This window comes from Lacerta agilis, chromosome 8 (genome assembly GCF_009819535.1).
Source record: "Lacerta agilis isolate rLacAgi1 chromosome 8, rLacAgi1.pri, whole genome shotgun sequence".
Lineage (NCBI taxonomy): Eukaryota > Metazoa > Chordata > Lepidosauria > Squamata > Lacertidae > Lacerta > Lacerta agilis.
The window spans coordinates 37,823,539-37,841,465 of record NC_046319.1 but is presented as its reverse complement, the minus strand read 5'-3'; the positions used below and the strand labels follow the sequence as shown (position 1 = coordinate 37,841,465).

The window sequence follows — 17,927 nt, the reverse complement described above, 5'->3', positions numbered from 1 at the left end:
CCAAGCTTGAGGAAGCCTGGCATAGATCTTCTGAGCCCAGTTCGCATGGATTTCACCCAGCTCAATTCACCTTTAATTCTCTTTGCTGAAGTTGCACTGTTTGCCAGCATTCTATAGCCAACAGCTTCACTCAGCGCAGTTGGAAAGTTAAGCAGCTCAGCCAATAGTATGGGCAAGATGGCAACAGGCAACAAACGGCTAATTGGCGCATACAGAGAAGATGTGAGAGAGAAAGATGGCGTGCACAGTTCAGAAGATGACTTTCATTTATTTTTAAAACCACAGGTTAAAAATGACATTCTGCAGAAATGAAAGTTAAACCTTAGTGGGGAAAACCCAAATGGGATCTTGTATAAAAGACAGCGGTATAAAACCAGCCAACAGGATTGGAAAGAAAACATTAAGAGGCAAAAGATGCTGAGGGGGATATACTTGAGCTTACTTGAATACCAGGCAACCATTAACACCTCTCCCCACAATTGCATTTTCTAAAAAAAGCAAGCCCCCACTTTTTTTTTAGCAGCTTGGGTGGGTGCCATCCCCTCTAGGCACTTCCCACCTCGCCCTGTGAGAGAAAGAGTGCTTGTGGGCACACGGCACTTTTTCAAGTGACCCAGGTTAAGAGTCAGTAGAATTATAATTGGAGCCTAGAAAAGCAATGGAGCTGAAAGAGGAAGTGAGAAAGATTGTCAGTCTTCTGACTTCCTCCTTCAGTTTTATGTACCTTTTTCAAGAGAGAAAAAGGTAACCACCCACCATGGACTCATAAGCAAGTAAGCAAGTAGTGAATGGGGGCTTAGAGGCTTTGTGGGTGCTAGGGAAGGAATCTAGCCCCTAGCACCCCATTGGCAACCCCTGGCATAAGTTAACCCTAGCTGTAATAGAACAGACTAGCGAAATAAGGGCAAAGTTTGCCAGCTGTGCTTTAACATTTTCAGTTCCTCAGAAACTCTTAGCAGTTAAGGCATAACTCATCTTTGTTCATTGATCATGATGTGTACACATACCCTTGATAACAGCAGGTGTCTTGCCGGATCAGAGACTGAGGCCTGCAAGAGTCTAACATTCTCTGCAAGAATCCCAGATGCCCACAGAAGTGCAACAGAAACTGGCCAACGAGCTAGCACAATCAACCTTCTGCCTAGTCCTGAGCTACAGGGGAAGAAGCTCCAGCCCCAAGAGGTCAGAAAAAGGCTTGCGGGGCACGGAGAAAAGAGGAAGTCCTTCCTGTGAGGATTTTGGCTGGCAGGAGTCCCTGAAATAATACAATAGACAACACCACCGCCACCACTGAAAGAATGGCAAGGCAAAGCACCCTATGCAAATAACCGCCAGATATTCATCCATTTCGTATTTTCCATAAAGACACAGCCTCTTCCCATTCCCCAACTAACAAATGCCACTGGTCTTCAGGCAGTGCTTCCTGCCCAAATGTTTCCACAGTCCTCCTGCCCAGTCACTTGGCCCCGAGTGGGGTGTGGAGCAGCCCCAGAAATGGGACCCAGCTCAGCTGCTGCTTCGGGGCAACCCGTCTGCCCCCAGGAGATGACAGCTTGCATCTTCCACCAGCGCTGGTCCTGGCCCCGGCTGGAAGGAAAACAAAATACGTTAGGGATGAAGGAGGGGAAAGAGATTAGGAGGCAAGAACCACACATTGTTTAAAATGGAATCATGGTGCTTTAAATGTAGTGTGAATGTGGGTCCAGGTAAATCCATTTCCTCCAAGCCTGCCTGAAGCACCTTGCCCCAAAACAAGACATTCACCGCTGGGCAATATTTCTTAAGACTTCCTTTTCCTTCTCTGCCCCACCCTGGGGGAAAAGAGAGTAGCTAACAGCCCAACCCACTGCAGTCCACATGTGTTTAAGGAAGAGAAACAACGGCAAGGAAATGTTTGTTTTTAATAGGGAGTGAGTAATTCTGGTTTGAAGGGACACGGGTGGCACTGTGGGTTAAACCACAGAGCCTAGGGCTTGCTGATCGGAAGGTCGGCGGTTCGAATCCCCGCGACGGGGTGAGCTCCCGTTGCTCGGTCCCAGCTCCTGCCAACCTAGCAGTTCGAAAGCACACAGTGCTAGTAGATAAATAGGTACCGCTCTGGCAGGAAGGTAAACGGCGTTTCCGTGCACTGCTCTGGTTCGCCAGAAAGCGGCTTAGTCATGCTGGCCACATAACCTGGAAAAACTGTCTGCGGACAAACGCCGGCTCCCTTGGCCAGTAAAGCGAGATGAGCGCTGTAACCCCACAGTCGTCCGCTACTGGACCTAATGGTCAGGGGTCCCTTGAGAACACAGCAAACAGCAGAGCTCACATAGTTAAAAATAATGATATACTTCCAGTGGGGTGGCTGTGTCAGTAAGATCAGAAGCACTTCATTATTTCTGGAACATTTTCCCCTCCCCATAAATTAACCTTGTAGAGAGGTGGGGCCTTTAAAATGCTGCCAGCTTTAAAAGATGGCACTTGTGGCTACACACTGGGCAAAAAGGGAGCTCTGAGACAGGCGTTATAGTGGTAGCAAAGACAAGGACAGATTAGGAACAGCTTGCGTTGCTGCATTATGAGCCAAGTCAGGCCACGTCCCTGGTGCCTGGGGTGTTGGAAGGAGGCCACCCTTATCCAGCCATACCTTGGTGAGCAGCATATACTGGATCGCTCCTGGCGTGGGATCCCTCACCACAGCTGACAGCAGCTCCTCAGAGGGTGTTGCTGACCCCACAGGCAGACCTTTCAGGAACCTGGGCAGAGGGGTGAAGTAGAGACAGCAGGGTTAGGGCTTGAGGCTGTCCTGACCCTAAGCAAGAAGAAGAAAAAGAGGATTTGGGAGGCACGGGGTGGGGGAGGGCAACACAGATTTCAGACATGCACAGAAAACACCAAGGCAGTGGGCATCAAAAGTCTGCTTTAAAAAATTGTGTTCTGTTTATTAATGGCTTTCTGTTCAGCCCATGGGTTGGACACAAGAGGAAGAAAAGCTGCCATTGATGTTCCCAGGGGATGGTGGGCCACTTCTGGCCAGCAGACCACAAGTTCACCCCCTTATGCTAAATAAACTAAAAACACACACTTCAATATTTTACTGCTATGACACCTAAAGCAGGAGAGCTCTCCAATAACAAGGGCCGTCACTTATCTGCTACATAAGGTAGGCTCTTCCAAAAAAAGAGACAACTAAACGCTTCACTATTTAACATTAGGCATAAGGGGGGTGTTATTGGGTTGTTCTTGTTTTTATTATGTATTTTGTGTTTTTATACTGTGTTTTTATGTAGTGCACCACCCTGAGACGTGCAGGTATAGGGTGATATACAAATTTAAATAACAACAAACAACAACAGCAGTAAATAAATAAATAAATAAATAAATAAATAAATAAACAGATTTTCAGAACCAGAGTGCATTTGTAAACAGACAATATCGTTTTTGTTAGCAGGCACTGGCGGCTTGCCTCCTTTTTTTGGGTGTTGGCCGTCATGGCACCCCTGCCTCTGATCACAGGGGTGACACAATAAGTGGCAAGGAAGTAACTGGGCTCACGTACTGGCCTCCGTTGTTCTCCGGTGGAAAGCTGCGCTTCACCACATCCACAAACTCGTCCACCGTGTCATCCAGCATGAAGAGAACTGCATTTGGGCCAGCGTCAAACGTATAAGCCACCTGTAAATCAAGCCCAGATGTCAGAAAAGCGCCTGCTTTACTTTAAAAGGAAACTATCCCTCTGTGTGTGATGGGGAGGAGCAGGGTAGGCATCTGCCTGCAAAAACTCTTCCTGATCCAGAAAAAGCCTGGCTTATCGTTTAAGGGAAGTCCTGTGAAGCGAAGGGAGAATATAGGAACCCTCCTTGCAGACCTTGTTCTAAAAGCTTAGATAACACCTTAGGCAGCCTGAGGATGAATTTAGGGAAGCAGTCGTTTTTATAGGAAAATCTGCATCAGAAGGGGCAAAGCCCTAGCTGCTCTTCCATGGTTTCCAGTGCTAATATTATTTAAAAAACATCTGTAATGGTTTTATCAAACCCATCAGCAAAACTTATGACATTACGGAGGTTCAAACGAACTCCCAAGGACGTTCAAAGAAACTAGGAGTGAGTGCCACATACTCCTTAAACTACGTTTAGCCCTAAAAGAAAGAATACTGATGAAAAAGAATTTGGGAGGTGCCCAAGTACCCATGCATTTTGACCCTGCCTTGTTTTGACTACATCCCTGGGCTCTAGGGGTCATTGGCCCCTGACTCTTCCTAGCCTGAATGGGCCAACAACTACCGCCCTCGAATCTCAGGACTTGGAAGGCCTGTTGGACTCTAAAAGAACGAAACTGCCGTGGAGAAGCTGCAGGGCCTTTGATCATCTCATTGCAAGGTTTCCAAATGTAGATGGTCCTTGTCAATTTGACCCAGGTGCCTCCCTTTCTGAAGCCCTAGGGTGCCCTGCCCTCCCGTGAGCACTGCAGCTCTCTTCCCCACCGGCCGCACCTTGGTCTTGCCGCAATGGGCGTTGTAGCGATGCACCAGGGCAACCACTTGCTTGGAGATGTCATTGAGGTAGAAGATGGGTGGGAAAGTGTCCAGGCAGGTCGCGTGGAACTGGTTGCTGTCCTTCATGGTCAGCTCCCCAAAGGCCTCAAAGTCCCGCTGCTGGATATGCTGGGTCATTTGGGACATGCGCTCCGGAACCAGAGCCTCAGCGCGGTGCTGGAAGAGGAGAGGGAAGAGATGGCTTTTGCTGTCCAGTATTTATTTACCACAGTTGGAGGCAGCAGTGCTACTGGAAAGTTGCTGGAAACCGCAGGAGGGGAAGAGGGCTCTGGAGCTCAAATCAAGATGGAGTGGCCACTGTGAGAACAGGATGCTGGACTAGGTGGGCCTGATCCAGCAGGGCTCTTTGTGCATTTCTGCAGCCAGCAGGAGGCAGCACTTTCTCTTACCTTCAGCAGGAGGCTGGTCTTCACGCTAGTCTGCATGCCTGCCGTGCTGCCCACGTGCTTCTTCTCCGCACTCACCTGCCAGGAAGGGGCACAGAGAACAGCAGCCGTTCAGGCTCTGGCAAAAAGGGTCCTTCAGTCCACTCATTACTTGAAAAACCAGGACCTGCCAGTTTACAACAACCCTGCGGTGTTTTCCTGGCGCCTGCCAATACCCTCACTCACCACCAGGATCAACACCCTCAGCTTCGGCCAGTGCGTCTCCGGCGCCACCTGCTGGGCAATGCTGTCCTTGCCATCGGCGTTTTGCCCCATGACCCACTGCACGAAGCCCCCGAACATACTTCGGCAGGCACTTCCGGAGCCTTGCCGAGCCACTTCAGAGAGCTCACCCTCCACACCATAGAGCTTGGCCAACGTGTAGACTGCAGCATCAGAGAGAAAGAGAGAGGAAGGAGAGTGGAGTTGTTTATTTGTTTATTGCATTTATATCCTTCTACTAAGGAATGCCTCTGCCATGATGTCTATGACATCCAAGCTTTTTCTCCAAGGAGGCATACACTGTTCTCCCTCTCTCCATTTTATCCTCACAACAACCCTGTGAGGCAGGTTAAGCTGAGAGGCAGTGGTAGGCCTAAGGTCACCCAGTGAGCGCCATGGCCAAGTGGGGATTTGAACCCTGGTCTCCCAAGGTCCTATTCCAACACTCTAACCACTGCACCACACTGGCTCTCCCATGAGACACTTTGTCATCCCTTGGGACACAGCCATTTCTTCTCAGCCTCTTGGCTCTCACCCAGCTCTCCCGCAGAAATCTACATGGTTTTCACCCCCCATTTCCCCCTTCCTCACAACAACCCTGCCAGGTTGTTTAGGCTGAGTGAGAGAAAGATTGACTCCAGGTTTCCTGGTGAGCTTCATGAATGAAGAGGATTTGAACTCTGGTCTCTCAGGCCTGACTCTGACACTCCCAACATACCAATTGTGCTCCTAGCGAAAGATGCCATTTTGAACAGGGGAAGCAAGAGAGTCAAAAGAATCTGGAGGGATCAGACCAGATCTCTAGGAGCTACCATCAGTTTCACCCCACTCACCCAGACAGGCAAACCCAGCTGCAGAAGAGGCCAGCCCAGCCGCTGTGGGAAAGTTGTTTTCTGAGGCAATGTGGACCTTGTAGGCAAGGCTGAGGGAAGAGCGGCGGCTGCTGCTGTCACCGCTGTTACCGTTACCACTGTGCCGCTTCCTCGCCAGACGGCGTACTGGGAGAGAGAGAGAGAGAGAGAGAGAGAGAGAGAGAGAGAATGGAGGATAACAAGGAAGGTGTTGTAAGCCAGGCAGAAGATACCCACAGTCAAGGAAATGTGACATAGACACACAAAAGGCCCCTATTTGCATTGGCATCCCACTGGCTTCTGCAGATGCCCCTGTTCATGCAGACATTCCCTTGATGTCTAGACCACAGTCTCTTGCTTTAATTACGGTTCTGTTTTAATGAGATAATTTTATTGCATATTTTAATTATGGATGCTCACACTTTAATTGGACTGATCTGCTGTGTATTTTATTGATGGGTGTTTTCATTTTAACACTCTTAAAATCCTAGTTTGGCCTTAAGAGGTATATAACTTATTATTACTCATAATAGGATTAACTGCTACCTGGTGGAAATACCAAGCAGGGAGAGTGCTGCTGCACCCTGTCTTGCTTGTGGTCTTTCTGGGGGAATCTGGTTAAACAGAGAGAGAACAGGACGCTGGATTAGATGGGCCCTTTTCTACCATGCTCCTTTTGTGTTCTTATGTAAGCTCACTTTGGACAACAGGAGGAGTCTCATGAGGGAAAATGCTTCACAAAATAATCATTTTCTGCGTGGAACGAACTGACTCAGTGTAAAACAGCTTCCTGTACTCCTGTAATTTGCGGCTGTACCTCACCAGTGTTCCAGATATGAGGCCTGTTTAAAACAGAACAGGAATAATTGTACATATTGTTTTTTTTGTGCTTTGCAGTGGATCCCAGAACCACGGTAACAGCAGAGAGGAGGGCCAATGCCCTCCCTAGTGAGGTGTGCCTGTCTCCATCATTATCAACTTTCAGGAGCCAATTTGAAAACATCCCTGTTTGCCCACACATTTGGTGGCTAAAGAATACCGTGCCTTGGCAACCCCAAGATCACTGGACAGAATAATAACATTTTTAACTGTAAAGGTTTTTAGGATTTTTATAAAACTGTTTTATGATATTTCAAATGAATTCAAGCTCCATGCCTGGTGTCAGTTCTTGCAGCTGCATCGCAGAACTTAAAACAGACCCGAGCCATTTCCCTGGCATTTGCTACGCAGGTGTGCCTAAGCCTTCCTTCCTTCAAACTAAATCCACAACTTCTCACTCTGCCCTCAGGAGAAAGAGCAACAGCACAGTTCTCCCAACCTTCCATCAGAAAACAGTCAAGGTAAAAAAAAAAAAAAATCCCATGACCGACCCCTCCCCAAGTGGAATATACAGGTTGTATTCAACCAACCATTACTCAGAGTGGACCCATTGCAATTAATGGAGCCAAGTTAACCATGACTATTAATTTCAATGAAACTATCGTGGTGATGACTAAAATTAAATACAACCCTAAGAATCCAGACTTGACAAGAGGTCTATGCTTCTGTGTGCTGCCTTCCACTCACTCTCTCGTAGGCATGACTGGAGGCGTGGCTGACCAATATCATCCTCCTTCCCATTGAGCCAGAGGCGGTCCTCAGTGAAGTCCCGGCTGATGGCAGCTGATGTCGTGGTTTTCAGCTGTAACAGAACCACAAGTTAGAAGCTCACAAGCCATGAGCAGTTAACCTGTCGCCCTCCAGCTCCTGTTGGACTCCAGTTCCTACCACCCTTGCCATCAGCCATGCTGGCTGGAGCTGATGGGAGTTGGAGTCCAACACTGGACAGCTGCAGGTTAGCCACCCCCATCATAAATGAACAACCACCTGGGACCATCTAAGCCAGTGTTTTTCAATCACTGTTCCGCAGCACACTAGTGTGCCGCGAGATGTTGCCTGGTGTGCCATGGGAAAAATTGTGTTTATTTGATTCCTATTCAAGAGAATTACTTTATATATAGTCAATATAGGCACAGAGTTAAAAATTTTAACATTTTCTAATGGTGGTGTGCCTCGTGATTTTTTTCATAAAACAAGTGTGCCCTTGCCCAAAAAAGGTTGAAAAACACTGATCTAAGCAGACCTCTACCTTGCAACCCTATGCCCGTTTGCTCAGCTGTACGCTGGCTCCCTTGGCCAATAAAGCAGAGTTGCGACTGGACCTAATGGTCAGGGGTCCCTTTACCTTTTAATGCATGCTTACCTGGAAGTAAACCCCACTGAGCATAGTAGCTAGGCATAACATGCTAAAGCCAGCAGAATGAGGGGCCACTCCTATATTTACAAACTTAAAAAGCAGTAAAAACATTGATAAAATAACTTTTAAAAAAACACCAGGCAGACGCCTGTAGGGAGAGTTTTCATACACAAGGCATTGGTCTCAAATTCCCCTATCCCCTCATCTGACCACCACATGGTTCACCTCCTTGGAGAAGGACCTCTGCATGACCCCAATACCTAGGCAGGTTAAGAGGGAAATAAAATTTTAGCTGCAGATTCCAGGCTAGAAAGAACTACCAATGTCACTTGTTGGGAAGGAAGGAACCTGTGTTTTTCCTAAACCTTAAGAGGTTTATGCATCTACATGGTGGTAACATTGCCCCAAATCACAGAATTAGTTTCTACCACCCTCCTGATGCTACCATTCTTCTTTCAAGAAAACAGAATCCTAACTTGCAAGTTTAGCTTCATAATCATGACATCCCTTCCAAGACCACCAGTAGATCCAGATTTTTAAAGAGCATTTACATTGGGTTTGATTTCTCTCTGTGCAACTATACCACCCTCAGTAAGGTTAATCACGGTTTTGTGACTAACAATCCCTCATTTGTAACCCTCAGTTTCGCAGAAAAAAGGGCCTTTATGACGATCTGGTACTAACCTGATCTTGGTGCAGGGTGACACTTAGGGAAGAATTAATAGGCAAGATCAGCTCTTCATCACGCTTCCCCCCTGGGTAAAGGAGGACATTGTTTGAAAAAGAAGATGAGTGAACCCAGAAGCACTTCACCATTCTCTACAGTCAGTTCCCTGGGTGGTCAGTGTCTCAATAGCATCATTAACCCTGGGAGATGACAGAACTAGTCCAACCTGATCTTTCTCATGTCAATAGATGGAACTACATTACAGCAGCAAGGTAAACCTATTATTTGCTGGTGCAATCTTCCTTCTCCTCCTGGCTTTTGACTTGCTAATTTGTCCACTTGTACTGCGGGAGGAGAGAGAACTAGATTTCTCAACAAACAAATCCTGAGTTCTTTTGGGTATGCATAGAGTAACCCACCAGTCTTCTAAGGGACAAGGCCAATCATTTTTTTTTTAATTTAGAACTGGCATTTACAAAGTTAGTTGTTTTATTTACAATATTCTAAATGCAATTCACTTTTCACATTGGAAAAATGTGTTTATCTCTCTAATCCACTTCACATTTGTTTCCTTGGTATGGAATTTCACAACTCAGAAGTAACTGCCTAAGATGCTTTTCCAAATGCCTTCGCTGTCAGTATTTCGCATGCAGAATATACTATTTCCTTGTTGATCCACTTTTAATTAAAATTTCTTTAGTACAATGGAAATTGTGACACATCATGCAGAACCCTCAATTACTTTTGATGGAAGACCAGCAAAACTTCACATTTTGAGGGCACATGCATGTCTAAACCAACACTAGAACCAATCCTTTAAAAGCTAACTTTCAATGCAGGAAAATATTGTTCCATTTCCTGATACTCTTGCATTTTTAGGGATATTTTAAGAAGGTAGAAGGGAAACTCACACTTCACCAAAGGCACAAGAAAAAGGAAGGAGTCTCTCTTTCTCCTCCTTTTAACCTCATCCTCTTGTACATGGATCTCTTGCAAAAAAAAAAAGGCTCTTGTAGGTCTCACACTATACAATGCCTTCTTATAAACACTCAGAACAAAATCTAACTGTGCTCATGTTCAGTTGAGCTTGCTGGAGCAAAAACATATAGAAGATTGCAGCCTTTAAAATGAACACACACATTCACTTTCCTCTATGACAGTATTTGGGAACCCGCAGCCCTCCAGATGTTGTTGGACAGGGTGGTAAATGGTGAAGGAATGATGAGATTTGGGAGCCCAGAAAATATCCTGAGGGCCACAAGTTCTACGTCCGTGGCCTGTTAACTCTTCTTCCTCCCCACGCTCCTAGTTCACAAATTTGAAAGCCAGTCTTGAGATCCGAGGAGCAGCCACTAAGGTTTGCAACAACAAAAACAACAACCAAAAAAAAAAAAAAACAACACTAGAAAAATGGGAGGTAAAGGGGGAGAGGAAAGGAGGTACTCACAGTATTTTATCACCGCAATGTTAACAGGGGCTGTGCAGGTCACGACCGCCAAGGGTTTATCTTCAGCCATGGTGATGACAGACGAGAAGGGGGCGCTGCTATAGTTGTTGAGGAAGAGAGAGGGTCAAAGGGTGGATCAGGTAAGAAGGGGCACAACTTCAGATCCTGCAAAAATGCCAGGAGCCAACCCAACGGCTTAGTCGAATCCTACCTTGCTTGCGCTGTTTTCTCTACTACACGGGCGACAGGAAAGCAGATCCAAGATTGCAAGCCTCTCTCTAACACTCCCACATGTGCCTGCAAGGAGAAAAAGGAATGCCACGCCCTGCACAGCTGCCTTCTCTGGGATTGGCCAAGGAGGCACCAGCTGCTGCAAGTCTGCCCAATCAGGGCCGGCCTCATCCCCTCCTGTTGCAATTCTTATCCAATGAGAGCGCGTCGGAAGATGGGGCTCCTCTCTCTCCTCATTCAGAATCCTGATCAGAAAGGCGGAACCCTTGAGGCGCCTTTTAAGGGGGAAATGTTTCCAGCACGGACGTTTTCAGCAACGCGCAAGCAGGCATTGGTTGCGCCTGCGCAGTAGCTTGATGCGAGTCCATGACTCTAAGGGCATAGTAGGCAGCTGAGACCCGGCTTTCCATTCCGTTTGGGGGAATACGGGAGCAACCATAATTCCTTTGTGCACCAGGTCCTTTCTGGTTTTTCAGAGTTCTTGTTGCATTAGTCCCGCAGAAAAATTGAGAGCAAGTAAAGCAATATCTTTAATTTAGACCAAGTAGATTTTTTTCGTGGTGGAAGCAAATTTTTGAATCACACAGGGCTCTTTTCAAGTTGGGTCTTCGGTAAAGAAAACTGTAACTATATTCTCCGAAAGAACACGGTGTTGATATTGCCCACATTAGAGCAGTGTTACAAAAGAGTGTACTCTTCAGCAGGCTACGGTATGGTACGGTGAAAATGTAGACAGTGACGCCTTGTGGGTTGACCATAGCAGTGCACAAACTGCAGGATTTAGACTGCAATTGTTTATTCATTTACCTCAGAGTAAAAGTTATCCATCCCGTCTGAAGTTTTCACTCCAGCCTCACCCTCTGGAGTTTGGTTTCTTCTATAGGCTAATAGGGTGAACTGAAAGTTGCCCTAGAAAAACTTTGCAGTTCATGGGAAGTAGGGAACCTTCCCCATTTTGGCTGAGGCTGCTAGGAATTGTAATAAAATAAATAATAAAATACACAGCAGATCAATCCAATTAAAGTGTGAGCATCCATAATTAAAATATGCAATAAAACTATCTCATTGAAAACATCTGGAAGGCACCAGACTGGGTGAGGATGAGGTAAGTCGCTATGACTAGCAAAGTCTGTAATGCATTGGTGGCGCTACCACCACAATAACAACACTGGAATGAAAGGGGTAAAATGCGCTTTTTAGAAGGGTGGCTTTATCCCATATGTTAAATTTATGAAAAAGAAATAACAATATATTTCACATTAACACTCCCATCCTAAATATATATTTATCTGAAGCAAGTCCTGGTTTGATGGAGCTCATTTTCAAGTGAGTGTGCTTAAGATTGTTAATTTCCAATACAGTACCTTTTTCTTCGAGGAAAGTAATCATAGGGAGGGAGTGGGTGAAACTACTTGTTCATGGCATGGTTGCCCGCCCCCCCCCCAACTCCCCCTCTGCTATTGCCTCTGTGTGCATCTTAATTACATGGTGGATAAGGGACTGTGTCTCAACTTGGCTCTTAAAAGTTTTCTGGAACATGATTATTTATTTAAGAAATTTATATACTTATTAACCATTCATGTGATTAGCACTGTGCAAGCACATCCAAGTGTGTAAGACCGCTCCCGTTTTTATTTAATCACAGGGAAAAATGCAGGAAAGCTGCCTTATAGTGAGACAGACTGTTGATTCATCTAGCTCAGCAATGTCAGTCCTACCTGGAGATTCTGGGGATTGAAACTAAGACCTTCTGCATACAAAGCAGGTGTTATTTCACTGAGCCACAGGTATTAACCAGCCTTTTGATTTGGGGTGTTTCACATTGAATTTGTGACATGCCACATTCATCTGCATATTGAGCTTTCTTTCCTTTGTGGGGGTGGAGTTTGAATAAATTATATAATTTGATATCACAGGATATATTTAACCAGTAACGGTTAAATATAATCCAGTTTCCATCTTGTGACAAAATGCAGGCACCACCCATGGTGCCAACATCAGCCAATTTCATTGTCCACTACTTTTTTTTTAAAAGAATTTATTAGTTTCCACATTAAACGACAAATAAACCATACAAATACAAATAAAACAACACTACAAATACAGTAACAAAAACAATAAAAAAGAAAAGAAAAAAAGACTTATACATACCTAACACAAACACTGGAACACTGCAATAATTATTATCTAAATCTAATTTCAACTCTTAGTTGGGGACTTCCCCCATTCTCTCATCTGCGTTCAGTTCTGATTTACTTTAGTAACTTTGTAACTATTTTAACAATCATTCACCATTATTCATAATCCAAATCCAATAACATCTTAACTTATCTCAGTTAACTTATTGCTATCCAAAATACTATAAAAATTCCATATACAATACTTCTTCTATTCTATTTTAATCTAACATTGTGTAACTAAAGCCACCTATGTTCACTGATTTTGCTTTAAATATCCAATTTTTCACGCTGTCTTAAATATTCTTTAAATTTCTTCCAATCTTCTTGTACCTTCTCCTCCCTCTGGTCTCGGAGTTTCGTGGTCAGTTCTGCGAGTTCCATAAAGTCCATTAACTTCATCTGCCAATCTTCCACTGTAGGGAGCTCCTCCCCTTTCCAATTTTTTGCAATCAAAATTCTAGCAGCTGTTGTGGCATACATAAAAAACACTTTATCTTTCCTGGGTATCTCATGATTAGTCATGCCCAGCAGGAAGGCCTCTGGTTTCTTAATGAAAGTAACTTTCATCACTTTTTTAAGTTCATTATAAATTTTCTCCCAGAAAGCCTTCACTTTTGGGCATGTCCACCACATATGATAGAAGGTACCTTCTACTTTTTTACATTTCCAACATACATTGCTTAATCCATGATACATCTTAGCTAACTTCACTGGTGTTAAATACCATCTGTATATCATTTTCATAATATTCTCTCTTAATACATTACATGCAGTAAATTTGATACCTTCATTCCATAGCTTCTCCCAGTCATCCATCATAATATTATGTCCAACATCTTTCGCCCAATCTATCATTACTGACTCAACCATCTCATCCTTCGTATGCCACTCTAGCAACAAATTATACATTCTGGAAAGGTTTTTAGAGCTCTGTTCAATTAATTCTGTCTCCAACTTAGATTTTTCTAATTGAAAGCCAATTTTCTTAGGCGTGCCTGGCGTACTCTGGTCCATGGGGTCACGAAGAGTCGGACACGACTGAACGACTGAACAACAACAACTGCAATTCATTGTCCACTACTACTGGTTTTGCTTACTATCTAGCAACTGAGCATCATCTCTAATAAAGACGCTAGAGGGAGCTCCAAGGCTGCAGCCACCACAAGGTGCTCTTACTTCTTGAGGTCTTTTATATGGCAGTCCCTCCTCCAAATCATTACACTTAATAAACAGCCACACTATGCATTTAAAGCAGAACTATACAACTTCATTAGTCATGGCTTCCCCCAAATAATCCTGGTAGCTGTCATCTGTTAGGAGACCCCTGCTTCCCTCACAGAGCTTTGATTCCCAGAGTGGTATAACAGTCAATCCTTCTTCACAGGAAACTCTGGAAATTGTAGCTCCATGAGGGTCTAGGGATCTCCTAACAGCTCTAAGCACCCTTAACAAACTACAGTTCCCATCCCGCCCCCTCCATCTCTCCCTCTCCAGTGCTAGTGAGTACTCTGAGGGATGGCAACTCAAGTAGGCAGGAAGGAGCCGACGCAGGTTTCCCTTCTGTGTCTCTAACTCGCCCTGCTCCAGCTACCCCAAGCATCCTTCTACAGTACTGAACCACTTTTCTTTCCCCCTCCTTTCCCTAATCCAATGGTTCTTAAAAGGGTGTGGTGTGCCACACTGATGTGGCAGGAGAGACTGGCACATGTAGCGAGAAGATTGAAGGACATTGTTTAATACTTTCTGGACGTCTCATGATCATATTGTGAAGTAGTTGTGTTCTATCTTCAAGCGCTGCTAGGAGTTGTTTCTTTTTGTTTCCCAAGGTGTTTCTTGAGAGTTGTTAGGAGGCCCCTATGGCCTTCACAGAGCTACAATTCCCAGCATTCCCTGAGAAGAGGGATTGATTGTTAAGCCACTCTGAGAACTGCAGGTCTGTGTAGGGGTCTCCTAAGGACTCTCATGACTTTTTAAAGTGATATGATCCCGTTTAAAATGTATGGTGCAGATGTGACCTGAATATGTGAATGGAGGCAGGGCCAGTCAAAGACATTTTGCCACTGTAGACAAAACCCTCCAATGGTGCCCCCCCCCCATGAAGATCTGGGTCCCCTCTCCAGCCCCTCCCTGCCCCCACCTATGCAACTGTACCTTACCCTGCACCTGCCCTGCCACCACAATACAGTGTGCAGTGCGCAGTGGGCGCAGCAGTGAGAATGATGCGGGGTCAGCGGCACAGGAAGCCACAAAGGCGCTGGCAGCAGTGCAGTGGTGGAGACTGGGGACAGATTTGGTGCCTGATGCGAATGGCTTCACCTCGCCCCATGCACCTAACCCCTGAATGGAGGGCATTGTCTCCGGTGCTGTGTTTGAACTGTGCTACCTCATTTCTAACTTCATGAGAGTCGCTGCTCAACATTGCTGTCACTAAGAGGTGAGCATGTGTGTGTGACTCAAAACCCCAGCTTCCATGGAGCTGGTACACAAACCAAATCAACCCTCACCAAGTACAAGCTGGCAGACAGTTCCTTTACCCACTTCTGACTCAGCGAGATGGGAATTGGTGATCTGCCACATGATGCATCACAGATTGGATAGGTCAGCCATGGTCTAAGGCTGGCCCTGCTCATACCCACTCAGGGTAGCCTTCAGCAACCTGATGCCCTCCTGATGTTTTGGACCACAAGATTAGAACATCAGAAGAGCCTGGTGGATCAGTCCAATGGCCCATCTAGTCCAGCATCCTCTACTCACAGTGGGAAACCAAGAGCATTCTCCCTGTCTGTGGTTTCCAGCACCGGGTATTCAGAAGCATTGCTGCCTCCAACTGTGGAGGAAGAAGAAAGCCATTATGGTTAGGCCCTCTCCTCTGTGAATCTGTCTGATTCTCTTTTCAAGCCGTCCAAGTTGTAGGGCTATCACTGCCCCTGCGGGAGAGAGTTCCAAAGGTGTTGCCTTAAGGACTTCCTTTTCTCAGTCCTGAATCTGTGCTGGCTGAGACTGATGGGAGTTGTTGTTCAAAAACATCTGACAGGGTTGGCGAAGGCTGCCTTAAGGTACTACCTGGGCCATCCTGCTCTGTCCACAAGAGGAGCTGGCACCTGTCTCTCCACGGAAAGGTTCTGGGCATGGTGATCTGCTCTCAATTCCACCTAGCTCAGATCTCCCTGGACCCCGTCTGGTGGGCTTGTTTTGCCACCTGCCAAGCATCCAAAGTGTCCACAGACCTCTGGATGCGTCCGCGGTCAGTTCCATAAAGGCCTGCCAGCAGGTTATAGATAGACAGTGGGGGCCCGGCCAGCAGGGTATAGATAGAAACACCGCCTCTATTTTTGCCCTTCTTGGTGCAGGTGCCAGAGGAACTGGCCTGCCCAGAGTCAGGATTATTTATAGGGGCTGGTATTTAGGGGGACAGTGCTGCTTTTCCATTTTGCCGTGGGAGAAAGAAAACTGAGATGGGAGAGAGGCGTGGTTGCCGTGGTCCTATAGCCAATGCCTCCTCTCTCGTATCCAGCATCGGATCACACTAGGTCACTTGACTGCAGCTTGTAAAACCCTCTGATTGTAAAACTAGACTGAAAAACAAGGTCATCTCTTTCCATACCTCTCCTGACTGCGCCATGATCCCGCCATTCCTGAATGAATGTCAGGGGACCGAGGGTTCACGGAGCCCTAGTGATGTGGTTACGAAAACCACAAAAAACAGGTTCGCATGAGCATGTGCAGAGTTCCTTTACACAACTCATTTAGGAATCGGAGTGGGAAGGAGGCTGGGGAGGAGGTTGTCTCCCAAGTGGGCTTGGGTTCTTGCATGTCTTATTGTAGAATGGAATCACATAATCCTGTAGGGGGTGACCGTCGATGCAAAGTACCTCAGAAATATTTGCAAAATCATCCGCTTTAATACTGGGGGAAGATGGGTTTCCATCTTCTGGCCCACCCCTCTTAAGTGAAAGACCATGCCTCCTTTGGGTGCAAGCTCCACACATACACAGGATAGCAATGGCCTAACTAGAGATAATTGATCCCATAAACAACAAATCATTTTGAACAGTGCAATGTTCTACAAAACAGCAGTGATTTATATTGGTAAACCTAAATTAATTATCTTAAGTAGTAGTGAGGAAGGACATGTGGCTGGTTGGTGTGTGACTTCCATCGCTCTCGCAGTTCCACTCCATCCTCATCCTGGGGTACCTCTGGGTCTCAACCTGGGACTTTACTCAAAATGGCAAGGAAATGACAGAATAACTTTCCAACAGTTAAGAGCTGTTTGGCAGTGGAACAGACACCCAAAAGAAGTGGTGGCCTCTCCTTCCTTGGAAGCTTTTAAGTAGTGGTTGGATGGCCATCTGCCATGGATGCTCTACTTGAGATTCCTGCATTGCAGGGGGTTGGACTAGATGACCCTTCCAGCTCTATGGTTCTATGACAGTTGTGCCTTGGGTTCATCACCTAGGTGCGTTTAGGAGGCCCTGTGAGGATGACATTTTGAGAAACAGTGTGATGTAATGGTTAGTGTTAGACTACAACCTAGGAGTTCTGTTGCTGTTCAGTCGTTCAGTTGTGTCCGACTCTTCGTGACCCCATGGACCAGAGCATGCCAGGCACCCCTATCCACTGCCTCTCGCAGTTTGGCCAAACTCATGTTAGTAGCTTCGAGAACACTGTCCAACCATCTCATCCTCTGTCGTCCCCTTCTCCTTGTGCCCTCCATCTTTCCCAACATCAGGGTCTTTTCCAGGGAGTCTTCCCTTCTCATGAGGTGGCCAAAGTACTGGAGCCTCAACTTCAGGATCTGCCCTTCCAGTGAGCACTCAGGGCTGATTTCTTTAAGAATGGATAAGTTTGATCTTCTTGCAGACAACCTAGGAGACCAGGGTTCAAATCCCCACTCAGTCATGAAGCTCCCTGGGTGTGGCCTTGGGCTGGCCCCCATCTCTCAGCCTAACCTACCCTCACAGGGTTGTTGTGAAGATGAAAAGGGGAGGAGAAGAACCATGTAGTGAGCTCCTTGGAGGGAAAGGTGGGATATAAGTAAAACGAGCAATAAAGCAGAAAAATAGCTGCCCTTTCTTTGCTTTGTTTTGACTGTGTGTGTTTATGGGGTGGCTAAAACAGTTTCCCTCTT

The 17,927-nt window shown here is 46.0% G+C and overlaps 1 protein-coding gene across 1 annotated transcript; it reads right to left on the bottom strand.

The window, feature by feature from the left end:
• Window positions 1–248: 248 nt before the first annotated feature.
• Window positions 249–10,706, bottom strand: MVD (mevalonate diphosphate decarboxylase). The gene is made up of 11 exons (XM_033156996.1): window positions 10,597–10,706; window positions 10,386–10,483; window positions 8,956–9,026; window positions 7,602–7,716; window positions 6,018–6,182; window positions 5,149–5,348; window positions 4,927–5,001; window positions 4,475–4,693; window positions 3,542–3,657; window positions 2,630–2,738; window positions 249–1,587 (listed from the first exon to the last, which is right to left on the bottom strand). Exons 2-11 carry the CDS (start codon window positions 10,453–10,455, stop codon window positions 1,507–1,509), a joined length of 1,221 nt encoding a protein of 406 aa, XP_033012887.1. The 5' UTR covers window positions 10,456–10,483; window positions 10,597–10,706; the 3' UTR covers window positions 249–1,506.
• Between the last annotated feature and the right edge of the window lie 7,221 nt (window positions 10,707–17,927).